This window comes from Crocodylus porosus, unplaced genomic scaffold (assembly GCF_001723895.1).
Source record: "Crocodylus porosus isolate Cpor-Errol unplaced genomic scaffold, CroPor_comp1, whole genome shotgun sequence".
NCBI classification, from domain to species: Eukaryota; Metazoa; Chordata; order Crocodylia; family Crocodylidae; genus Crocodylus; species Crocodylus porosus.
This window is the reverse complement of record NW_017728936.1, coordinates 8,967,802-8,993,816: the sequence shown is the minus strand read 5'-3', so window position 1 is coordinate 8,993,816 and position 26,015 is coordinate 8,967,802. Positions and strand designations below refer to the sequence as shown.

Sequence of the window (26,015 nt, the reverse complement as noted above, 5' to 3'; positions counted from 1 at the left end):
ATCTAGATAGGACTGAGGGAAGCAGTTGAATTTCATGCTGTCTGGTAGGCCAGGGATGCAAAACTCTCAGCAGGCACTGCTGCCCGGCGCCTTGATCTGTCTGAAGTGTCACAAGCTTCAGTGCAAATTTGAATAGGTTCGTACTGTCATGTGGGTTGCTGTCTTCCGCCTCCTGCTTCCCTGCAGGTTTCAGCCTGGCTCTGCAGGTCACCATCCTGCAGTTTGGAAGCAAGCAGTTGATTTGCACTGCCCAATTTTCCCCTCTTTCTATCAAAGCTCGGGGACTTTCCTGATCAGTCTTTGAGGAACAGGAAGGGCCCTTTCAGCACAGTCAGGTGCGAGGATGTGGTCAGTAATGCCGGCTTTCACGGGTTTATTTTTAGGTTCGCAGATACTGCCCTTTACCACGGCGGCCCCAACGACGTGTTCCCCTAATCACTTCCGGTGCAACAGTGGGGCCTGCATCATGAACAGCTGGGTGTGTGACGGATACAGGGACTGCCCAGATGGCTCTGATGAGGAAGCCTGTCCCACTTCATGTAAGGCTTTCTCCTCCTTTACCCCCTCTTTTTCCATAAATGCCTTGGCAGGGAGCAGATACCATTAAACGTGTTATTGGGCTGACGTAAAAGGGCTCACGCAGAACACATCCATTTCTACATTAGTTTGCTGCTGTCCCTGCCTTCCAGGAATTAATGGGAAAATCATCCCTCAGTCCCAGTCGCAGGTAGACTGTCACATCCCTCCACTGCGGTCCGTGGTGCGACAGTGGCTTACATAGACGTCCCCAAGGTAGACTAAGACAGGTTCAATTCAGGGACCAGCAGCAGCATAGATGGCAGCCCCCAGCTGCCTAAATATTTACCCAGGGTACCAGTTGGGTCTCGCAGCCCTGGCTGCATATGGTGCTGCTCCAGCCGCACGGTTAATTGGCCCCCAAGCCTGCGAGCTTAAAGCTAACTCGGGGATCTCCGTGAGCTGGCGCTGTGCCTTCAGAGGCAGTGCAGACGCGTCCTTCCCAGCTGTACAGCTTAGCCCCATTGGAGACCGGCAGGGCTGGCTTCCCCATTTCTAGTTTTACAGTGGCAAGTAAGTTGATTTTACAGTCCTCCTGAAAGAGAGGAGAGGGATAAGCGGGATCTGGTTATTCCCAGCTGCTGGAGAGTTTGATGCTTCTTAAGCAGGAAGAGGCTGCCATCTAGCGGAGAGGGGGGATCCGAACTTATTCGGTCCTGGAGAACCGAGCTGGCAGTCAGTGCTATCGCCCAGGGAAGAGGTCTGCTCCGGCTTGTGCAGTTTAACCACTCTTCTGTTCCTCCTGGTACCCAGTAATCAACGTCACCGCGACCTCCAGCACCTTCCTGGGCCGGTGCAGCCGATTCGAGTTTGAGTGCCAGCAGCTGAGGAAATGCATCCCAAACTGGAAGCGATGCAATGGTGTGGGAGACTGCCAGGATGGCACGGACGAGATGAATTGTCGTAAGTGCTTGTTCCCCGTGTGCTGGGGGGGGCCCTGGGCTCTCCCTTCAGCCGGGCTTTCTTTAACGGGAAGAGCCTCATAAAGTGTCTCAGGCCCCCGGGAGCCGTGCTGGGACTGTGTCTGGAATATGAAGCATAATGTGCCAAGTGTGCTACTAGAGAAAGAAAGTAATAATATAACTCGCGTCTGGATCGGGGCCATACTGGCTAGGTGGTAATAGACATATAGAGCCCCGTTCCAGGTGCCAAGATGATGACTGGTTTTCCCAAATTGGAAAATTCAACCCACTCTCTTCATCCGTAGAGATGAATATTAAAATGCCTAATGTTTGCATTTAAAAAATAAATAAATAAAGCAAAGCCAAGATTGTTCCTTAGCACTGAGGAGTGCTGATCAGGAACCGGGACCTCATGCTTTCAGGTGCTGCACCACCAGGGAACAGAAAGCGAAACCCTGCCTCAAATAACTGTCATCACCTCTCATTTGCTTTTTTAAAGCATCCTTGTGCGTGTTCTTAATCTCCGAACGTAACATTGAACCTTTCTGAACCAGCTTGATTCCCAGCATCGTCAGTGATAACAGTCTCATACCGATATACTGCAGCAGCTTTCATCTCAAATGATCTCAGTGGGCTGTGGTGATGGAGTAGTCATGAATGATAATTGCAAAGTCTATTCAGGGACCTGTTAACGTAATGCACTCACCTCTGCATTTGAACACGGTTGCTGGTTAGCAGCACCAGAGAACACATTCAAGGAAGAAAGAAACTCTCTTTGAGTCATGCAGTGTTTTTGCTTTCTTCAGCTACACCCAGTACATTGTCATGCCCTGATGGCTATCGATGTGAAGATGGGGAGGCCTGCCTCATGACAACAGAGGTGTGTGATGGCTTTCTCGACTGCCCGGATAGCAGTGACGAGAAAAACTGCACTGGTAGGTAGCTCCATCACAGGGCTTATTACCTGGGTCATAGCTTGGGCTATGTTGTAATACAGAGACCGCCTCCTGGGTTCTTGTCCTTCCATTCACAACAAACCAAAGTCCATTCTTCTTGAGTCATGAGTGTACAGACCATCTGCCTTCCTGTTTCAGAGAACATCATTTTTCATTTACTGCTATAGCAATTGCAGACCTACAGAAGTAATACTAGGGCAGTCAGGAGGGAAGTCACCTGATTTACATGGGTAATGGGCAGGTGCAGTTTTGCAAGCTGCATCCTCCTCTGCAAGCATGACTCTGAGCTCCATGCCCCCCACTTGCTCATTCCTCCCATGCCCTCCTTCGTTAGCCCTGCAGAGTCAGACACGCCGCACTTTGATTGGCGAGGAACCCAGCCCCGGTCCGTTCTGGGTAGATAACAGTAACGATCAATCACCGTCTCCTCCCAGCCGTGAGATTCAGCCATTTTAAAACTTGAACCGCTGGGGGTATTGAGCATCAGTCAGTTTTTAGTTCTTTAATTAAATATTGATTCTGAGACGCAGCCCAGACTCGGGGGGGGATGGCGCTGCCGGGACCCGGAGCTAGGCTGAATGCCTAAGAGAAGCCACAGCTTTCTCCTCCCAGCCAGCACTGCCTCTGGGAGTTTCAGCGCTTCCCCTTTGGACTGGCAGGCTCATTTGGTTTAATTTTCAGCTGATTAGGAAATTTAAGCAGGACCAGCTCAGTGCCTTCTGTTTGGTTTTCTTAATAAATGGAGAAACGAAGCCAGTTGGCTAAGCAGAGCCTGGGGAGCGCTGCTCGTGTCCACAGCTCCAGGCTCAGACTGGAGGAGGGGAGAGGTCTGTCAGCAAAGCGGTGATCCAGAGTTGAAGGAAGACAGTGCATGGAGGGGTGTAGATGGAGCAGGACAAACTACATGTGAAGAGACAGAGGAGAACCAGCCGGCCAGCAGAGATAGGGGAGGGTGTATTAGCACGCACTGGACCGACGAGTAGGGGCTCGTCTACTAACTACTGCGTAGGTATCCTGATAACCGTGCTCCTTCAGGACCTTTCAGCCAAGCATCTCAACGTGCTTCACAGTTGATGGAGCCTCATTTAGATGTCAAAAGTGAAGCACGGGGGCGGAAATGGCTTGCTCTGGATCGCTTGGCAAGATTACAAGCCTTATCTTCCAATTCCAAGCGCCCTGGTGCAACGACCAGACCGGATTGCCCTTCTGCGCGGCAGCGTAAAGTCGGGATGAGCAGACATCCCAGTCAGTCCAGATCGGACAGTCAGCGTTAGAAGCCAGATCGCCACAAACTCTCTGTTCCCTTCCTTCCAGGACTATTTTCCCTCTACCTGCCCCCTCTGAACTAGGCAAAAAACATGCAAAAGAGGACCTTGACAGATGACAGTTGTGGTGTAGATTCATAAGTAGGCATCTTCCGCAAGCACAATAGTGACTCCTTTAGGTCATGCTGCAGAGATGGGCCACTTGGAAACCAGAGATGCTCTTCTAATGTCATTTTAAATGGGGCATTATCCAGGAGCTCTGATTAAGCGTATGCTTCAAAGCACCTCGTGCGCTGACTGCTCTTTGTGAAGCCCTGTATTGGTTTCCCTCCAGTAAAATAATTCCTCCTTGTTGTCTGCGTAGATGACACGGTTGTGTACAAAGTCCAGAATCTCCAGTGGACTGCTGATTTCTCCGGTGATGTGACTTTAACCTGGGCTCGACCTAAAAAAATGCCCTCCGCATCCTGTCTCTATAACGTCTATTATAGGTAAGGCGCACAAGTTATTTCTGCCAAACACAACTTTACTGTCAGCGTGGGTTTTTGTGTGTCGTGTCAAAGTTTGGAGAAGCCTTAGGCTCTTTATGGGATCAGGGCCCTAAGGGGATTCATTTCAACCTAAAAAATCTAGTTTCTGCGTGAAAACCCAGCCCCCCAGATGGCTATAAGCGAAGGAGATTGATAGTAAACTGTTTTGCTGGGGTTTTTTTCAGCGTGCATTTGACAGCACTTTTGCATACAGGTGGTTTTACTGATTCTTCCCTATGTAATCAGCTTCTTTTTCTGATTGATTTCTTTGTGTGGGAAACAATCCTTTGGGTCTTTTCTTTGTGTGGGAAACAATTAGAAGGAGAGAAAAAGAGTAAAGTTAGGGGAGAGTAGTTGGAATAAAAATTGATTTAAGTGGCTGTTGTAAATCTGTCAGCGATGTGTAACTTGCTTAACTTTCAAGTTGATGGTGTCCCTTTAACAACCAACAAGAGAAGCAAGCAGTCTCTAAAAGCGTAGTCTGATGATTCGCTCTCCTGAGACAAGTTAAAACCCCTTGTTACCAAACTGCTTCCAGACCTAAGTGGTTTTAATCTCCTACACAGGATGGTTGGTGAAAGTATTTGGAAAATTTTAGAAACTCACAGCAACAAAACAAACAGCATCTTAAAAGTCCTCAAGCCGGATTGCACGTACCAGGTGAAAGTTCAGGTCCACTGTCTCACCAAAATCTACAACACTAATGACTTCATTACTCTGCGCACACCAGAAGGATGTAAGCAGCCTTACTTGTTCTCCTTGGACTCCCTAGGTTTGCAAATTGTTAATCAAGTAACCCCAGCACGTGATTCTTAAAGGATCCAGCCCTTTTGGCAAGCATCCCACAAAGTATCCCCAGGCCCTTCTCAAGTGCCTCTCTGATCCCCGTTCCCTGCCTGATCTGCTGCTTTGCTTCCTGCTTCCTTCCCTGTGCTCCCTGCCCAATTTACTGTTTTGCTCTCTGCTCCCTGCCCTGCCTGCCACGGCGCTGCCTGTCCCCTCCCTGATCAGCTGCATGCTGCACAGGCTGCCTGTGTTGGCCCCTGTGGGACCTGTGGCTGCAGCTTGGCCACCCCCCAGTTTAAAAGACGGAGGTACATTTCCTTTTAGGAAGTCTCCTTTAGGTAGACCTTTTAGGTCTACCTTTTGTGGTAGACCTAAGGGACACAGCATCAGTGGGAGTTAATTTGGATAGCTCTTTTGGTCCAAGGATCTGTCCCCTCATCCGCGGTTGTGCCTCTAACCAAAAAGTAATAGGGGTCACTGGGAAATTTGCCATTTGTACTAATCTTCGGAGGTCGTGAGGTTGTTGCAGCCATGTGTAGGGAATCCAATATTTGAAATTTTGCTGAGGGTGGAGGCCTGGGCTGGGGAGATGGGACAAAATAAATGATGTTGGTTTCTTTACAGTCAGGTGGAAAACTTTTATTGAAGTCAAAATGTCTCTTGTTAGGTGCAGTATTTCTAAGGGAGGGATAGGACACAGGACACATCCAGGGCCTGTTCGTTTCCCCTAGTAGGGGAACTTACTCATAGCCAAGGTCTTGCTTATGGCTCTGCCATTATGGTCCTGACATGCTGACTCCTGTGGCCTGTGCATCCCTAACCTATTTGTTTCTTTGCCAGTACCCGATGCCCCTTTCAATCTTCAGCTGTCCCTAAACAAAGAGGTCGAAGGCACAGTGAGCAGCCGCTGGACTCCACCTGTGAATGCCCATGGCCTGATACGAGAATACATTGTGAGTATTGTTCAGTAGCTTGTCCTTGACCCACGTGTTGAGTGGGAGCTGTGCAGGCAGATTAAAGGAAAGGGTTCCTCTCTCAGGGAGAAGCAACGTGACAGTGCCTGGCACTGGGAGTTAATGATATCACCTCCGTACCATACAATCACTGAAATACCCATTCGGATTTAGGGATGCCGTAAGCCTTCGCTTCTGAGACTGATGAGAAGACAGGAAGGTTTCTGTTTCGTTCCTTAGACACATGAAAAAGATACCTGATTCACAAAACTGAGTGGCTTTAACCTGGCCCTGGCCCTGGCCCTGGCCCTGGCCCTGTTACAGGCTGTGATAAACCCAAATTGTAAATTTTGCTGGATTCTTGACAGTCCTCTACACTTGCCAGGGCTGGTGAGGTAAAACTTGTATGATTTCTTTAGCGTGCTGATTCTCAACCGGGGTGCCTTGAGATCCTTTCAAGGGTGCCTCAGGGTGCCATGCAGTGTTAATAGTCTCTAGTGCGCATACATGGTTAAACCCCGAGATTTCAAATAAAAATTGATAGTGTTAAAAACCTTCTGACCTGCTAGGGTCTTTCTGAGTTCTTTGCAGCAGAAGAATTGCTCTTTTCTTTTCCCATAGTCAAGAAATGAGTGGAAGCTAAGAGCTGGCATTTTCCAAGGGGGACCTTGAGTCTAATGAGGGAAGCCTTGGCTCTAGAGGGCTTTAGTAATTTGTGTCAAGGTTTCACTTGCTGTACTTAATCCCTTAATGGATGATATTATTGGTTATCAGGAAGGGCCAGATCTTACCCTGTGATCCACAGGGTGTGTGTAGCAGAGGACCTTTCGGACACTTGTGCATGGCATTTGTCCGTAGGCAAGGTGCAGATGCATACTAGAAGGGTATTTTACCATGTCTCTCAATTTAGACCAGCTGTGTTGGGGGAAGCTGTGTGGTTCCAGTTAGAAATGGGCTGCCTAAGCCTAACTTTTCAGACCCCTTCAGTTGTGACCCTTCTCTCAGTTGCGATGGCCTGTACTACCCTATCACAGGAGTGTCTGTCCAGCGCGTGGCCCAATTACATTGCTCATTATGAAGCTCTGATCTCTTCTTTTCACATTATTAGGTGGAATACAGCAGAAGTGGCTCCAAGGAGTGGTCATCACTTCGAGCCAGTCGGAACTATACTGAGATCAAGGACCTGCAGCTCAACGCACTGTATACCTTTAGAGTGAGTATTTTTCAAAGCCTTTACTTATAGATGGAGCAGATAAAGTCTTAAGAGGTTTCCTTTAACTTGTGAAATGAGAACCACATAGTTACCTGACTAACAATGTGCCAGCTCAACCTGGCACGAGTCTAAGACCAGCACAATTACTGGCTCTGCCACTGTGAATGGAAGGAGCCAAGCCTGTATTTTTTAGAAGTCATCACTAATGGCCTAATTCTGAAGTCACTGTGATTGGGCAAGGTCTGGGTCAGCTACAAATGTAGTCCTAATTGTGTCACTAGGGAAAGAAATGGGGTGGGTGTGCGGAGGGAAGTCATTGGATGGGGTATAATGTTAAAGGCTAAATTAATGGGATGGGGATTTGCATGAGAAAACACTGGGGAAGGTATGGCCCTGACCTGCCGATTTTCCACATTGCTTAGCTCAATCACTGATATCAGTAGGGATTCAGTGTTAAAGCAGATGTCAGAATACAGCCTTCGTGAATCCATACTACTTTTACCCTGGTTTGTACAATCCCTTTCGGGTAGAAAAGCGAGCGTGCTTTCTAATGTATGCACTTGCCTTTCTTTATGCAAGACGGTTTCCAAATTCATTGCAGCAGTGGACTTTGTGGCAGTTATGGTTCTTTATATCAGGGCAGAATTGTTCAGAAACCCCTTCACTTGAGAAGCTTTTTTATGAAGACCTTGTCCTCAGGGTAATCTAAGGAGGTGCAGGTGATATAGCTGCACCTCCTTAGATTACCCTAATTAACTCCAAGTAGCTGTGCTTTATCTTTGTTCACAACCCTTTTATTACCGAGTAATTAAGCCACTTTGTTTTGCTTCCAAGTCCATTTCTCTTCAGTTCCATCCTGTCAATAACTCTGCTCGAAAACTCGTACTCCGTTTTCATTGTAAAATTTTGACAACGTGCATTTGTTCATATTAACGAACCCTCTAATTTGAAAAAAGGTTGCTGCGGTAACTAGTCGGGGAGTAGGAAACTGGAGCGATTCCAAATCCATAACCACCACAAAAGGCAAAGGTAAACCATTTTTTATGCGTTTCAGTTTGAATGAGCGTGGGCAACATAGAAAAAAGAATGAAGTAAACAAGCATGAATAATCATCTGATTTTTCTCTGTTTTTCCCCCCTCTGTTAGAATTTTTAATGTGTGTATTGGGTCTGCTGTGCCATTTATAAATGCAGTACAGGTGCTGTACAACTTACAAGTTAAAAAAAAGAGACTGTCAAATTGAAAATCTAACTGTAGAAATCCAAATCCTATTGTTGTGCTAGTATTATCACCTTCCATTTCTCAGCCTGGAAGAACTTCGAAAACCTAATTTATTTTTCAGTGCCCTGCCTTCTGTTAGCTTTGTATTTCATGTAGTCAGGACTGTGAAAAATGTCTAATCAGTTTTACTAAGGTTCCAGTGCAGTCACCTGATACCACAACGGTTAGATTACAGATACCAGAGTCATGTTTAAATGCAACCCAAAAAACCCCCCACAAACAGTTTGCCCTGAAACTTTCTTTTAATAAAACCTTGGAATCATTTTTATTATGAGTTTCTGTATAAATCGGGATTTGTTTTTTGAAAAAAACGTACACGGCAATCCTAAATGTGCTGACGTTGTCCCTTTCAGTGATTGGCATTGATTTTTGGCTGTAAGTCCACTTTCAGCAACACAAGAAAAACAGGGAAAAAAGGCTATTGATAATATGTAACAACTCTGATACTATGAAGAGCGACCGGTAGCTAATCATTGGAACGGCTTGGACGGCAGAGGGAGGAAAAAATTGAGACTTTTTTGCAGGATTTTCCAATAAATTCTGCTCTGACCCACTCTAAACTCAGCATCCTCTCTTCACCTTTTATTCTAAAGTATTAGTCCTACCTTAAAGTATTAGTCCTACCTTAAAGAAAAGTCTGAATATAAAGTCAGACTGTAAAAGAGCACTCATCTCAGTGATTTCAGAGATTGGAGTCAATATTGTGGTCTACAGCGCAGGTTTCTTTCTACCTGGATGAAATCCTTGGTAGAAGACCTTCAGGATAACAACTATAACAATCTGCTTTTTTTAGTGCCATAGAAATGCATTTGTGTTTTAGAGTTTTGACCTTGAATTAACATCCATTTATTTTCTTCAGTTATTCTACCACCTACCATCCATATTGAGAGTTACAGTGAAGACTCTATTAGTTTCACCCTGAAAATGGACACGAAAACTAAGGTAAGGCGTTAACCTTGGGGCTAGAACCAGAGTTAGATCAGAATCATAAATTGTTGGCATAATAGACATTTATTGCACGACGAAGTATGCCACTCAGTGGTGTTTAGCCACATGAGAATCCCAGCTTTGACGTAAGCAAATCACCCGTTTAGAAAGTAAGAATACAGCCATCAGGGGGTTGGGTTTTTTTAAGAAAGGTTTAATAGTCAATAACTAATTACCCTAGCTCTGTCTGGTATTTACCATGTAATGAAAGGGTTCAGAGACCCCAGGGCAAACACGGAGAGTGCTGGTAGCACAGTGCGTGCCCTGTAATTTTCACACTGATAAACGCCTTGACACTGGGAGCTAATGTGGAAGCAGGGTTGCCGGTCTAATACTGGTTTCGTCTTCAGAATCTCTGACAGGGTCTGGTCTGGTTCAGTTTTCATAGAGGTCCTAACCAACATGTGTGCCGTAGAGGTTTGATACGTATCTCTGGATCCTAAAGGCCAACAAGCCAGCAAAGCAAGAACTAACCAAAGATAGCGTCCCCCTGTCCTCAGCGTTAAAATATTCAGACTTTTTGCAAAAGTAGGGTTTCCAGACATCTCCTTCTTACAAGTCCTGTATGGGTACAGGTGTTTAAGGTCTAGGGGTGCACAGGCCTGGAGATGGTGAGCAAAAAGAGCAGATAGACAGGAAAGTTTTTCCTTATGTCCAACCTGAGTCCCCAGGGCCTGGAACAGACTCTCCCCAAAGGTTTCATAGATTTCATAGACATTTAGGCTGGAAGGGACCCCGGAGGATCATTGAGTCCAGCCCCCAAAGGTGCCAGGTGCTTGCACCAGAGTAGGTGCAAGCACCTACGCTGGAGACTTTCCAAAAACACTTGGATGCCTATCTTGCTGGGATCCTTTGACCCCTGCTGACTTCCTGCCCCTTGGGCAGGGGGCTGGACCCGATGATCTCGCGGGGTCCCTTCCAGCCCCTAACAGCTATGAAATTTATGACATAGACTGCCCCAGTTCCTCCACTTGTGATAGGAGATCCAGTATGAAGGTGTAGCGTGTATGGTGTACCATCCATCTTGTACTGTGTGAAGAGACAGCTGAACAGAGAACTCATGCATCCTATGTGCTTTTGCTGCTTGGTAGGTGACTGGTTATGTTGTGAACATCTTCTGGACATTTGATACCCACAGGCAGGAAAAAAGGACTTTGTTCATAGAGGGAGAAAAGTCAGCGCAAAAAGGTAAAACTTTCAGCTGTAAAACTCTCGTTCTGAAGACATCCTGATGGGGAGATGGTCATTGTTATAGATTGGCATTTCAGTAGCTCTTAATCTAGGTAGGGTACTCATGCGAGTAAGGTTCATTGTGTGGGCAGGTCATTTTAGGACTGGACTGCAGATTCGTGATCCCTGTGAAAACCTTAGATAAATAGTGATTTCCAGTGGAGTTTGGATTATTCCCCTGGCCATAAAGACTTCAGTGTCATGGCTGCACTGGGAAAAATAGTCCTTTCCTTCTCACACGGGGCTTTGGCCACCCGAGTGTTGTTGTCAGGAACCCCCACGCCCAACATTGCTCAGGGGACACACTGCTTTACCACGGGAGGAAGCTACCTCTACAGATATGCCAAAATCTGCCCAGACTCTGTAGCTGGCCTCCATTTAGCCTTACCCCCATGTACAGCAGAGTCACTCCATGGACTCTGGGTGGAGCAGACTATATCCTGAAAAGGAACCGAAGAAACAGGTGCTATATACAATACAGGATAAAGGACTAGATGTTCAACCATTAGCATCTGTTAGTGTGATTGCCAGTTATAAGCAAAGCAGGTGCAGTGCTGCCCTCCCTGAGTATTTGCAGACACTATTTAGGTAACTTAGATGCCTGGCACCCTAGCTTGCCTGGCTTGAGTGGAACATTTTGCCTTGAAGTGGTATTTATGGCATTTCATCCTCACCGAGCAGCCTTGCAATGGATAGCCTGCACCTGAGAAATGTAACGCCTATTCAGCAACAAGTCAAGCATGACTTGGGCTAAAATCCAACATTAATGGATCGATTATTAATTCTGTCCTCTCTTAGCTAGGAGAAATCATTGTTATTTCCAAGTCAAGCTTGAGGAAGGCGTCAAAATAAAGCAGCAGATTCATAATACGTCCCCCAGGTGAATCGTTTTTAAAAACCCCCACCAAATTAATGAGAAGACAAGCCAGATAAGCGGGTGTCTGTGTCATGGAAGTAACCATCTACCAGAACAATTTGCTGTTGCCCCGTGGTTTCAATAATTCACCTAATCAAGTGGCTCAAATCTTTCTTTTTGTTCAGTGGCTAATTTGACAGCTCACACACCGTATGAAATTTCTGCCTGGGCCAAGACTGAACTGGGTGACAGTCCGTTGTCTTTTGCACATGTTGTGACCAGTGGTACGAGACCCGCACCTCCAAGCCTCAAAGCCAGAGCCATCAATCAGACGGCGGTGGAGTGTAACTGGACAGGACCAAAGAACGTGGTGAGGCCCCGTTCGTTCCTCTCTCGTGTGAGCCGCGCCTCGTCTCAGATGTACCCCTGAAACCTCAGGCCAGAAAATATTAGGACAAAAGCTTTTGACTGCAATTGCATTTCCATCAAGTGCTAGGAAAATAAGAGTGACCATGGAATTTTTTGCAGTGATTGGCATGGGCCCTACGAAAGAGGAAGGATGCATATCAAACCACATAGCCACTTGTTGCTAGGTTTATTCCCCTCTAGGCCCATACACCACAAAGAAAATCCCACACTGTGTGACACAGGGTCATGACAGTCTCAGCTGAGGGGTCCTAAGAGACCGGGCAGTTTTCAGCTCTTCTGTCCTTGACAATAATGTATGACCCAGGATTTAATCATAACGTGCGTGTCACATGGTAGGTACGATGTCATATGGCTGTTCTCCTCTTCCACAGGTATACGGTGTTTTCTATGCTACATCTTTCCTAGAGCTGTACAGAAACCCTCACAACACTACCACTACTGCATATAACATCACCATGATTGTGAACAGGGATGAGCAGTACCTATTTCTGGTAAGGGCTTTACATGTATTTTCTCTTCCTCCTGTACAGCTAGCACTAGGAGGTCATAGACATCTGAAGAAATGGCTTTAATTGGCCTGTCCTCTTTTTAAGGTCCGTGTGATATCGCCTTACCAAGGGCCACCTTCTGACTACATTGTGGTGAAGATGATACCTGACAACAGGCTTCCTCCTCGGCATCTCCATTCTGTGCTCACTGGAAAGACGTTTGCTGTCATTAAATGGGAGTCACCGTACGATTCACCTGACCAGGATATGGTAATAGCTTCATGCACGTGGCTTATGCTCATGAGCAACTGGTTACTCAAGCCATGAAGTGCCTTCAGTGGCAAAATGTGCTCTACAAAATACAAGTGTATTATTAGCTCACCTAAGCTAATGGAGAGCACTGAACATCAGAGTGGGCCTGATTTTGATCTCACTTGCAATGGTGTAAAATCAGAATTAAGTCCACCAAATTCAGTGCAGTTGCACTGTGTGAGTTCAGCTCAAAAGAAAACCGTGCACTTTTAATACAAAAGTTTCAAGACCACCTTGAACACCTGGGATTTTCCATTAAATGACTACCTGGCAGAAAACGATATTATACGTTGAATTATCCCACACAGTGCAGACATAAATTTTCTTTGTTTCCTGTTATCCTCCAGATACCACATTGGCTGCCTCAGTCAATAGTGTTTTGGGGCATTGGTCCAAGCCCACAGTAGACTTTATTAAATTTGCATTTTGCCACAATTATGACGTACAACCTGGCATCTGTATATGAAGGGGGAACCTTCACCATTCACTTGGTATGCAACTTTCCTTCCCCTCTGCAGTTATATGCTGTTGCAGTAAAGGATTTAGTAAGAAAAATGGATAAAATCTACAAAGTGAAAACCCGTAACAGCACAGTGGAATACACCATTAAAAAGCTGGAACCTGGAGGAAAATATCACATAATCATTCAACTCGGAAACATGAGCAAAGAATCCAGCATGAAAATTAACACAGGTAAGGAAAGAGCATTAACATTTTAGTATCCTAGCAAGTCCTTGCATGATTGCCCACGAGAGGGTATCTTACACCTTTCCTGGACACACTTAATCTACTGGTTTTCAAGTTTAAAAAGAAAAAGATTCAAGGCACCTGTTATAAAATGCCAGCTTTTAGTTTTCACTTGTTTTTTTGACTACAGAAATATGAGAGAGCAGTTCTTCTGTTACAAAGGACTCAGAGGACACATCCCCACGAGTGGGAACGTGCGTTTCCCAGGGGACAAATAGCAACGGCACGTATTTGTGCACTGCTGCTTGTCCCCAGGCAACACCTCTGTATGCACGCTCTGGCTCCCGGCAAATTCCCCTGGGTGGGGTAAGGGAGGCTGGGACCAGCACCGGGGCTGGCCCCAGCAGCCTGACCTGGAGTCCTGGGGGCTTCCTGGAGCTGCAGTGGGAGCGAACCACGTGCGCGGAGCCTGGCCGGCACCTGGAGCGTGGCTCCGTTTTTGAGCGGCGCATGCTGCAGCCATGTGCACCACCCTGCTTTTTTGTGCCACGTTTGGTTTTTTTTTTTAACTGGAATCTCCTGGTGTCAAAAAACCCACTGCGCTGCTGATTAGTAGTGCAACGAATGTGTGCAGGTGAGGTTTGTGGTGCCACAGATGGGTTTGCGGCTCCACAGACCGCACCTGCGCGCTTGTGGGGATGCGGCCTTGAGCCTAAGTCAGAACGCTGGTACCTCTGTGGGTTCCTCTGAAAACTCTGGGTTTATCATCTGAATTATATTGGCACACCTAGCAGTGCTAACATTGTGTGATGCCCTGCAGCTCCTTTGAAAGGATCTTAAGGCATCCCAGAGTATCATGGGACCCTGCCTGACACTTGCGGTTCTGTAGAGATCTTGTTTACTGCAGTTTCTAAATGGAAGGTCTATCATCACTGTTAAAAATTAATGCATCTGCCATTTCCCTCACACTTACAGTTCCTCTGTCTGCACCGGATGCCCTAAAAATTATAACTGAGAATGACCACATTCTGCTTTTTTGGAAGAGTTTAGCCTTAAAAGAAAGTAATTTTAATGAAAGCCGGGTAAGTCAAGCACAAAGCTTGTTTGTCTTTTGGTTTGATAAAGAGGACGTGAGAACACAGCACACTGACAGGTGTGTCCCAGTGTGCGTGTATATACACGTGCGGGACATCTCCCGTGTTTCCCAGTATGCTGTACTCCACAGTAAGAATACAACAAAGCCGTCCTTGGGGACTGTGTTTCCCAGCCTGGTCTTGCTCCTTTGTTTCTAGCTGGAACCACAAGAAACTAAAGTTAATCCCTTCAGTATTAAGGAGAGAGGGAAGACTCAGCTCACCGTGCTGATTCCCACCCTAGCGAGCCCAAGCAAGAGCCATCCTTAGGGTCTTTCTTATGAACCCTAGATTGCTTGTCGGAGACTGTTTCTGTCCCTTTGTGATCCTTGCCTCCTGTCCATCAGGTATTTTTGCAGGAACACCTGGAATGGAGCAGCCTTTTCCTAGGAGACTTCTCTTCAGCAGTACATTAAGGTGTTCATGCACTCCGTGCCATGTACATGCTCTTCCTTTTGCGGGCCATTAGCTTTACTAAATTGCTGCGAGGTTTGGTCACTGAGAAGTTGATACACGTGCTCCAGGAAGGGGAGAAGTGGCTCTAAGCGCATCGCTAATTAAAGCGTTCAGAGCATCATGTGTATCAACATCCCCGCACTGCAAAATGGCAGTGAGGACACTTTAATTTGAAGCTACTCAGATGAGCGTTAGTTAAAGCACCCATATCACCATTTTTCAGCGTGCAGACACTGATACATGTGATGCTGGAATCTGCTGGAGTGCAGTAATTACTATGCTCCAGCAGGCTCAATTAATCAAGTCTGCTCTGATGCGCTGTAATTACGGCACATTGGAGCAGCCTCCCTGCACGTGTATAGGCTCCCTACAGTTGTGAGTCCCAGTCTGTCAGCTTTTGAGAGAAGGATATCTTTCCTTTGGGAAAACATCGGCCTCTTGGGGTAGCTAAGTGTATCAGGGGTTGGGGATAGGATGTGAAGCCTTTCACATGTGGGTCACCATATCTGTTGCAGCTCATAATCGCTATTACTACAGACTGATTTCTCTGAGGAATGAATTCATGTTCTCCATCACATTGTTAGTGGGTCTACGTCACAAAACCAGTCTCATAATCGGACTGTTTTTGACAGTCTCTTGTGATGCTGAGGTCTGAGTGATTTCTGGAGACTGGAGTCTCCCTTCAACTCCTGACTGTCTTTACAGGTCAGGGTTGTCTGAAGCAAGCTTGTCAAAACCCAACACCGTTCAGCAGAATTAAATTCATTAGCAAGTTTAAGAGTCTGTCAGAAGTAGCAAACCTTGACCTGCAGTTTGATCTCAGTGGAGGAACAGAATAATTTGCGTGACTTCTTTTTTAAAATCTCAGGGTTATGAGATTCACATGTTTGACAGCACCATGAATATCACAGCTTATCTGGGGAACACCACAGAGAACTTCTTCAAAATTTCCAACCTGAAGCTTGGCCATAACTATTCATTCACAGTTCAGGCCAGATGTCTTTACAGTGGACAGATGTGCGGGGAGCCTGCTACACTTCTTTATGATGAACTAGAAACTGGTAAGGCACTAGCTTGCTTTTTTCCCCTCCTCTTCTTTAAGCCAAGCAGCAAAAAACAGCTTGTGCTCGATTGCTAAAAGATAAATTTGTTTACTGGAAGCTCAGGTGGGGGAGGAATTCAATCAAATATAATACCGCTAATGAAATCAGTGTTTGCATCCTACCAGTAGTCATCTAAAAGAAATCATCACACAATAGCCAAGGCTTGAATGAAGTGGTGATTTTGCATATTCATATTTATTTATTCCACCAGTGGCTCTTTAAGGTTATGAATAGGTAGGATTATGTTCACTATAAAACAGCTGTTGCAGTTGGCAGTTTTTTCCTCTCCTTACAGGTGAAGGCCACGCAGCATCCCAAATGGGAAAATCCACGGACGTAGCTGCCATTGTGGTCCCAATCTTATTCCTGTTGCTTGTGACCATGGGAATAGGGTTTGTTGTATTATACATGAGACACAGAAGGCTTCAGAACAGTTTCACTGCCTTTGCGAATAGCCACTACAGCTCTCGTCTCGGCTCAGCTATATTCTCATCAGGTGATGATTTAGGTATGTAAAACAATTGGTTCCCTATGCCTGAATTTCACTGTAGCTTTGAGGACCTGAAACCTTTGAAGGTCATTGTATGTAATGGGACCTGTGTTTGCAAGTGGTAGAAATGACTGCAGTTCCTGATCATTTTTCAGTTGTAGTGAGCAGACTTTCCTCCAAATGACGCACAATTTCCTTTGGCCACAGCAGTGTGATCTGAGGCTCATTTCCCAACTATCTTTGGCTCTGTTCTCAGAGCCTGTATCTGCAAGGTGTAAACTAAACAATATGTGAGCAAACCCCACTGACTGTGCTGCCTTGGCCATGCTGTAGCCCATGCCATCCCATACACAGCAGCAAACAAGAGAACTGTACACTGCACCAGTACATAGCCATATCTTCTTATCTGCCTCTGGATGCAGGGGAACTTGGGTTCCAATCTTTAAAAAAATCAGCCCCTTCATCTGTCTGGGTCAGACAAAGTGAGAACTCCATGCATCGTACTGGGTGCATCTACACATGCAATTAATTTGAAGTAATACAGTCTGGATTAGTTTGAGCCGGAGTAAACTACACCTGAGTGCATTGTCTACCTGTGCACCTGGGACAGCAGCAATTTGAGCTGGAGCAGAGCAGTTTACACCAGGGTTGGGGGCACAGGGGGTCCGCCCAGGGCTCCAGGTGGTGGCATCAGGCAGCAGAGGGGCTGTCTGGAGACGAGGGTGCTGAGAGTGCAGAGCTGCATGGCTAGGTGGCAGACAGGAGTCTGGCTCCCTGCTGGCTGGAGTGATCATAGGCAATTTACGCTTATGGTCAGTCTCTACAAGTGCATTTAATTGCAGGTAATTACCCCCACCATAAGATAGTCCTGTCAGGGAGAGGACTATCTTACGGAGGCATCAGTTAGTTTACTGGAGCATAACAGTGTCAGGCGTACAGACGATGACACTTTACTCTGCAGCTAATTAGTCTGCTCTACAGTTAAGCGCATGTGTACATGCAACCACTGTGTTGGGCTTTAATACTTTGCCATTATTAACCCTTGGAGGATTTACTGTAAGGATTTGGGCTTATTTTACCATCCTCACCCAAAATTGCTCTTTTTTCCATTCCTGTTCCATAGCTACCTCTGCCATTTCTGTATTTGCAAGACAAATTTATTATTATCTTCTGGGTATGTGGGGTCATTTCCAACTTCTGGAATAACTTGAACATAAAGAGCAGCTGGAACATTCTGTATCGAGTTTGGGGGATCCTTTAAGTTGAAAGCTGCCATGGACTTACCTTGTTTGATTTAAGTCTGTTGACTTGGTTTCCAGTGTTGCTGACCCTCAAAAAATGCTTTTTGTCAATATTGTTACCCTAGTGATTTCTTCTTGCATAGACTGAAGCAAACTACCATATCAGGTAGTTAGGGGAGAGGGAATCTGCTTGAATGCTGAGTCCCTGCTTAGTATGAAAGTAATAATGCCTGTGTTTTCCACTACATTTTTAACTGTGTGCAGGAGGTCAAACTAGGGATGAAGACAATAGTATCAATTTCAAATAATGGGGTTATAAACTGTTACAGTATAATTATTATGTCTGTACGCTCCTTTAGTGTAGCAAAACTGTTGCAACCGTGACCCAGTGGGCACATCTACATGTGCATTCATGTGCTATGGTTACTGCGCATTAAGTTTAGTACCTGTAATAACAGGTTCTAACTAAATGCGCAGTAACAGGCACTACTGTGCAGTGCACCGGCACACACTTTTTAAGTGACTGTAATGTGCAGTAGACTACTTCTAACATGCATTAGCACAATAGCATGGGTTTTGCTGTGATGCGGTAATGCACAGTAGAATTAGTCTACTGTGCATTTAGCATCTCATGTAAATGTACCCAGTGTCATTCAGGGTTAGAATTGCAGCGATTTAACTAACTTGCATCACTGCGAGAACCTGCAGGGATGGATTGCTACAGCCGATGCATGCTCCCAAGTGACAGCTGCCCTTACCCTCTTAAAGGGGTGAAAAAGTATATTTGCCCACAGCCTGGAGGATCTAACGTTTCCTTCCAGACATAAGCTCTGTAGAACCCCTAGAGCCATATGACAGAGCATTGTGTTTGCTTTCTAGGTGACGAGGACGACGAAGCGCCGATGATAACTGGATTTTCAGACGACGTTCCCATGGTCATTGCGTGAAGCTCATTTCTTGACTGTAAACCAAATGGTGTAAATATTTCATTTGATAAAAATAGTCAATTGTTTATTTTACAAATGCACTTTGAGTTGCAATACGTTATTTTTATATGGGCCAAAAAAAGAAAAAGAAAAAAAAACACTTTGTAGTAATCAACTGTGAACTGCAAAAACCAGGTTAATTTAGTAACAGATTGCTTTGATTTAACATTAATTTAGTCTTACAAGGCTATGCTTGCTGGGCATGCTTTCAAGTCTGTGAGATATTTTCTGTTGATGAAATTGGCTACTCTTTTTATTTTTCTAAGACAATAATAAATTTATTTAAAAAAATTCAGGAGATTATATATATAGGGAGATAAGTAATATAGTCCCTGAAGGTTTTACTTTTACTTTAAAAATCGTTTGGACTTTGTTTTATATGGAAGTATTTTGTTTTGTTAATTTATTGGGAAATCTGCGTTAGCTCAGATTTTCAGAGTCGTCAGACATTGTACACATTATTGTGTAGAACATGTGCCACTTTATCTTGCAAGGCAGTAGTTTTTCATCATCAGATTCATTGTTGTTGCCATGAAGCAAATAAAACAAATGTTATTTTACTTTTTAATATTTTTCCATTATTAAACAAACAATTTGGGGTCATTATTTTGACATTTGGGCCCCTTTTCAGGATAGCTCTTAAGTACGAAATTAACTTTAAGCATGGATTTAAATCCTAATTACTTTAGCAGGACGTAAGCCAGTGCTTCAGTGCTTTCCTGAACTGGGGAATGCAGATCTATGAAGCAAATGTACCTGATTTTCAGAGATGCTCAGGATCCACAGCTCCTGCTGACTTTGAAAATCAGGCCACTTTTTAACCCAGACTCAATATGTGCCTAACTATAAACACATACCTAATGATGCACCTGAGTCAAGGTCTTATTTAAGAGATTCAGGGCCACATTGTGCCAATGCTTATGCATGTGAGTGACTTCACACACACACATAGTATATTGGCAGCCACTGTGCTACTCACATGAGTAAAGTTACTTGTATGAAGAGTTTAGAAATCTGGCACGAAACAGGGATTTAGGTATGCATATGTAAGCACCCAGGTTTTCAGTGTTTTTCCCTTACCTCCACACTTGATGTTACTACAGTCTGCAATGTTCTGTAAATCACCAGCATTGTCCTAAATGCTTTGGGGTTACACGCAATAGTGAAGTTGTTAATTGTACCCTGCATTGTTTTGCCGGATTTTTCTCATTAAATAGTTTTCTAATGCCTGTCAATAGCATAACTGGAAAAAAAATGGCCAGTAATATTTTTAAAACACAAACTCAGTGAGACAAAAGATATACCCTCCAAGACACTAATGTATTGATGAGTGGCCCAGGAAAAACCTCAGGGTAAATGCAGAGTAAGTGCCGAAAAGTAGGTGTTCCGCAGTCTTAAAAAGCCTTATGCATCTGAAAATCCAAAATTATTTGCATTTGCAACAGGATTCTTTATGCCTTCCTATTACCTGAAAGTAGCTGTGGCTGTAACTTCAGTTAAGAAGCAACACACACACATATATATACACACGCTGAGTACTCACCATCTTGTAGTATGCCTACAGTAACTGCCAGTTACAAAGCTCAAATTTAGCCTCTAGAAACGTATGGTATCATTGCCTAGCCTTCTTGTGATAGCAGAGCGTGAATCTCCCCACCACGTCAAACTACTTGCCACCCCAAGTGAATGCTCATGGGTCACGTCGATACATATTCTGAATATGCAAAACCTAGCCACTGTACGCAGTACAATTCAATGCATTCTCTTGTCATGATGTATTTCGTTTGATTAAACCAAAAGTATCTTTGTTGTGTAATTTTAAAATATAATTGCAGTCTTCCTACAGATGGAGTGAGAACAGAAAGGGCCGACCGTATTTTGATAGGCAATGGACCGCTTTAATTTCACGTACAGGAAATACGTAAAATATATACAAGTTCTGTATGCTTCCACGTGCTAGAGAAATACAAAATATATATTTTAACTAATCATTATCACTATCCATAGCCAATGATAAGTTGATTTAATGTTTTTCTAACTGGTGGCCGAAATTAATTTGGATTCGACTACCGATGCTTTATTTAAGCTTGGGAAGTTGCGGCTTCCTTGTTTACTTGGCTAGAGCGCCAGATGTTGTTCTGAAGTACATTGTGAGTAACACCAGCACAGCATGCTATCATATTGAATCATTCAGGATTTACATTACAATATCCCAGATTAGAATTTAGTTTGGCATCACGACTTCCTAGATCCATCAAAAGATTCAAATGTGTTTCTAGGAAAAAAGAAAGAAAACAAGAGAGAAAATATTTATCCCAAGAGTCCGGCTACTGTTTCCTTTTAAACAGTTGCTTCTGCCCACATAACACTACCTTAAAAAAGGCAGTGTCTCAAAGGGTATGAGTTTCTATTGCACATTCAGCCTGGTCAGATCCTACTTGCTTTATTTGTACTCCCACTTCACAAAACTTAATCCGAGTAAGACGAGGAGGATTTCATCTCCATTTTTCACCCGTAATGAAATACCCTAAGGATGAGCCCCAGTAACTAACCTCATGGCCATCTGAAATTTCCAACCAAAATTCCTCAGTACATTTTCAAGCTTTTGACGTGAAAGACCCAGTCCAGTTGGGCAACCGATAAGTGCTGGCCATTCAGAAAGGTTTCGCTTCACTCATTACTCAGCAGCAGATGTACCCAACGTAGGCTGTTTCCAGTTTAAACTATGCTGCTGGAAATTAAACATGCTGGTTAGCAGTGCCTCGGTTATATAATGCATGCGAAACGGGGTCTGCAAAATGTCCGTGTGTTGTTAATGTGAAATGAAGGGTTTCAGTGGCATTGAAGCAATGCATGGACCTTGTGCTAACTGTGCAAGACTGGATTTCACCCTGTGTGAATAAGTACTGCAGTGGATAGACATCCTCAACCCTTAAACATTTTCCCTTACTGCAAAAATGGCCAAGCAGCTTTACAGGGCTAGTGTATTTTTTATAAATAGAAAATTCTAAGCACCAGGGAAGGGGTTGGGGGAGGCGGGGAGGCATGGGCTGGATAGATGCAGTTTTAGGCAAATTGTATATTTTTATGAACTTTCGAAGCACAGAATCTTGTTAACAGAGATGTGTGGAGGGGGTTTTTGTTGTAAATACAGGAAGCAGCTCTGGATGCAGATTCTCACTCTTGGTTTAAGAAATGCGACAGGAATCGGTACCCTGACTTAATGAAGAGGGTGGGATTTCCCTCGCAGTGACAAAACAAAGTGATTGGTTAACTTAGTTCAGAGGGCTCTGGGTTGTAACCTGATTTTGGTGAATTTTTCCAGTTCTTTAATATCAGTCAGACATTTGAATCAATTTTGTTTTTCGCGGAAGATGTTAGAAGGAGACTGGCACTCTTAAGTCCATTTGAACTAAAGAGAAGCGATGACATTTGAAAGATGTCGCCCGCCACATTTCAGCTCCACACAGTAAAGTCAGTGTGGAGGCGCCATTACCGGGACTAGAAGTCCAGACACCAAGTCAAGCCATATTTACTCTTCTTGCCTCTATGGCGGATTAACACGAATGGGTCTCAGACGGGTCATTTCCAGGCTGACGGTCAGAAGCCATTTCCGCATCAGAATTAGCAGAATATTTGGACCTGATGATTGGTAGGAGGCTTGCAGTAAATCAGTTGGTGGGTTCATTTCTTACTGGACAGGTGTGCAAATCATTAAAACCTGTGAACAAGAGAGCACTAATTACTGAAGCTGTTTCTAAACTTATTCAAAGGCCTAAAACCATGGTCAGAAGCTATGGAAACTTGAACTGCTGTTGCAACCTGAGTTAATCGTACATCTTTTTCTTTTCCTTCTTCCTCCCTCTCTGCCCTCCCACGAGCGCAGACACAGTCATTGCCATCTCTTTATATGACCCTCAAAGTATTTAACAAAATAATGAATTGGTTTGCCAGCACGACAACTATAATCAAGCAGAACCAAAATTATATTGTCCTCTACAAATGTCACCTCTCTTTCAAATGGACTTCAGAATGAAAATGGTGCAGTTACCCTTGGATCCAGACACTTCTTCATTTATAGGACCAGCTTCAAGGATTGTATAACTTGTGTTCATTCCAGACTTTCAGCAACTGAGAGGCGGCCAGTCTTAAACAATTTTGTTAGGATTATCTTCAACTGTTGATGGATTCCTTAACAAAGTGAAAGTTGGACATCTATCATTTGAATTGCTTTCTGTGTGTTTTTCCATCGCTGATTTGTGCTACAGATTTTATTTCATTATTGCACAAGGTTGAAGGTTTCTTTTTTTGTCTTTCAATGTCAAACTTTTTTTCACGGAATAAAAATAATTGAGTCAAGAAAACAGATGTTTCCAAAAACGAAAAAAAAAAGAAATTCCACTCTATATGTGTCTCGAGTTATTCTTCAGAGTGCAATAAAAATGTGAAGCTGTTTCTGAACACTATTTGATTTTTGTTTTAAAATTGCGAGGGTTGGTTTTATAAATAAGTGCAGAGAAATCAATGATGGACTGAAATGCCCCCTTCTCCATAGGCCAGAAAGGCCCACTTAAATATTGCCAACTTTCATTATTTTATCATGAGTCTGCCATGAGGTCCCAGGCAGTGGTAAGTGTTTGTTCCCTCCTTGTAACCTCTTTCCGTAGGGAAATGCCTCTGCAACGCTTTCTGGAAACTGTAAATAGCAGGAGTACATGCCCACAATTAAACTGCGTCAAAAACAATTAACCCAGTCAAAGAAGAGATTATTCCCCTCTATATGGCACTGGTGAGGCCACATCTGGAGTCTTGTGTCCCATTTTGGGCCCCCTACTACAGAAAGGATGTGGACACATTGGACAGGGTCCAGTGGAAGGCTACAAAAGTGGTGCAGGGGCTGGGGGACAAGACTTGCACAGTGTCTTTCAGCCTATGTAACTGGAAAGGCAAGATGTGAGCTTAATATGAACAAGCATTTAAAGTGCTGCCATTCATTAGCGATTTGCATAAGCTTACATTAAGGAACAGCCAGGTTTCCCCTTTACAAACCAAATACATAGTTCTGTTCAGTGCCCTGGAAGGAATAATCTAGTTGTGGCATGGGGCAAGGAGTGGCGGCCTGCCTGGAGAAAGGCACCTTAGTGTTTTCCATTTAGAGTATACAAGGGTGACCCCAGTGGGAAGAAAAAGTCTTGCTTGAATTCTGATCATTAGGACAAGTGTCCTCATCCCTCATCTTGTAAATATGTGAACTGCTTGACGCAGAGGAGCAGCCCTACCAAAGTTGCCTTATCATTTACTGAATTCAGCAAAGCTGTTTGGGTACGTGGAACATGATCAGCAGAGTAAAGCATTGGTTTGGGAGTCTGCAGGCTGGTTTTGTTCCCTAGGACCGCCAGCCAGCACACTGGTGGAAGCAGCAGAAAGACCTCTCTCAAGAGTGGCACCTCTTTTCCTGCTACTGAAACAGTTCAGCTTAATTTTAACCACTAAAATAGAGCCTTTTCTCATCTCCCCCGCCAGTGGTCCTTGCCAGAGCCTTCCTGCTCTCTGCAGGTCTCTTAAAATGCCCTGCTTGATGGCCTTTTTTCTAAGGAACTTGGGGCCTCCAGGTAGCACGTGATCCCCAGCCTTTGGCCCATCACTTGTATGGCAGCCATAGGCACAGACCCTCAGCTGCCAAATTGTTGAAAGGTCCATCCCATCCAGTGGCAACCTGCTTTGCTATTAACTTGCTTTGTGACTGGGCAAGTCACCTCCTGTCTCTCTGGTTCCCCTGTAACCTTTTGTTTCAGCCCTGTCTATTAATATTAAAAATGCTTTTGGGTATATACAGCACCTAGCACAATGAGGCCCTAATATCGGTTGAAGCCTCTTGATACTCGGGCGAGACAAATAATGAGTAAGCATGTTTTATGCGTTGGCTAGTGCATTGTCAGCTCCTAGCAAATAATAATTCCAGTTTAAACTGAACTCTGCATACCAGTTGGGGGGGCGGGGGACAGGAATGCATCATCTAATGAACAGAAATGATTCCTATTAATTCAGAGTGATTTTTTTTTTTAAAAAACAGCATGAATGTGAGGCAGATTCATAGTCCAGGAAAACCTGGTAGCAGTCTTGATAGATACAGGTTTTCAATTCCTTCAGGACTGAGTTTTAGTTTTCCAGATCAAACAGTTAGCTGAAATTCAACAGCTAGACCCCCCCCCTCAGGGCCTTTTCTCTCCCCCAGCCCCTGGCATTTTATTTTTTTGGACACAAAGAGAGGGTCTTACTCTGCATTTAGGATGTGCCTCGTGTCTTGTTCCTACTGCAATAATGTATAAAGCTGTGTGGATGCTAGGAACTGATTTGCTAATTCACAGGGACTAAAATTACCGGCAGTAAAGCTTGTCCAAATAACTGGGCTTTTTGGTGTGTTGGCCAAACTTCCCCTTCCCCCTTTAAAAAATAAAACAAAAATATAGATAGATATCTAGGTATCTATATCTGTCTCTCTGTATAGATATGACTTATGACATATTTAACCAGAAACCAATTCTTTTTTGATATATATAGGTATATCTATATATAGATATAGATACGTATATCAAAAAAGAATTGGTTTCTGGTTAAACATGTCATTCCCTATTCAGAGCAGTTTTGGTTCATTTTATGTTTGAAAATTAAATTGAGGTGAATTGGCCATCTTGGAAGCAGAATAAACATGGCAGGTGGATATCCCAGGGCAGGTACGGTGTGTGTACTGGCCATGCAAGTATCCTTCTCAGGCTTTGCATCCTCATTGCAACACGGACTGCTTCTTGACTTACGACTACTTCCTAATGTGGACCACACATAGCAGTGTGGGTGTTCGCTGCATCTGACCACTGTGTGGCAAAGAGGGGAGAGATTTCTGTTGGACTTGGTAGGGCTCCATGAGTCTGCACCAGACACATCCCGTTGTGAGTCGGAGCAGCCCCAGGACACTATTTACCTAGGATCCCCAGGAGATTTTATGCCAGTGGAGGATGGGTGTAGCAGATCAGCCCTTTCTCATGTCCCCACTTCTCTTCCCTTTCCCAGCAGGCACAGGAACCAGCTTTATTGGCTTTATACCAACAGGGAAGTTTGCCCTCATCATGCGTATACTCCATGCATGACCTATAGCCA

General features: G+C 44.5%; 1 protein-coding gene across 2 annotated transcripts in view; it reads left to right on the top strand.

Annotated features, from left to right (window-relative positions):
• The window catches only part of SORL1 (sortilin related receptor 1), a 70,626-nt gene extending 47,314 nt beyond the window's left edge, over positions 1 to 23,312 (top strand). For both annotated transcript variants that reach the window (XM_019547056.1, XM_019547055.1), the window contains exons 30-47: positions 384 to 539; positions 1,330 to 1,479; positions 2,285 to 2,413; positions 4,064 to 4,190; positions 4,796 to 4,965; positions 5,856 to 5,968; positions 7,077 to 7,181; positions 8,138 to 8,210; positions 9,322 to 9,404; positions 10,541 to 10,637; positions 11,721 to 11,905; positions 12,336 to 12,455; positions 12,558 to 12,722; positions 13,283 to 13,457; positions 14,427 to 14,533; positions 15,909 to 16,101; positions 16,439 to 16,651; positions 18,754 to 23,312. In XM_019547056.1, the coding sequence (XP_019402601.1) occupies positions 384 to 539; positions 1,330 to 1,479; positions 2,285 to 2,413; positions 4,064 to 4,190; positions 4,796 to 4,965; positions 5,856 to 5,968; positions 7,077 to 7,181; positions 8,138 to 8,210; positions 9,322 to 9,404; positions 10,541 to 10,637; positions 11,721 to 11,905; positions 12,336 to 12,455; positions 12,558 to 12,722; positions 13,283 to 13,457; positions 14,427 to 14,533; positions 15,909 to 16,101; positions 16,439 to 16,651; positions 18,754 to 18,821 (2,429 nt within the window). In that variant the 3' untranslated portion in view covers positions 18,822 to 23,312. The remainder of the gene's footprint in view (positions 1 to 383; positions 540 to 1,329; positions 1,480 to 2,284; positions 2,414 to 4,063; positions 4,191 to 4,795; positions 4,966 to 5,855; positions 5,969 to 7,076; positions 7,182 to 8,137; positions 8,211 to 9,321; positions 9,405 to 10,540; positions 10,638 to 11,720; positions 11,906 to 12,335; positions 12,456 to 12,557; positions 12,723 to 13,282; positions 13,458 to 14,426; positions 14,534 to 15,908; positions 16,102 to 16,438; positions 16,652 to 18,753) is intronic.
• The last annotated feature ends 2,703 nt before the right edge of the window (positions 23,313 to 26,015 follow it).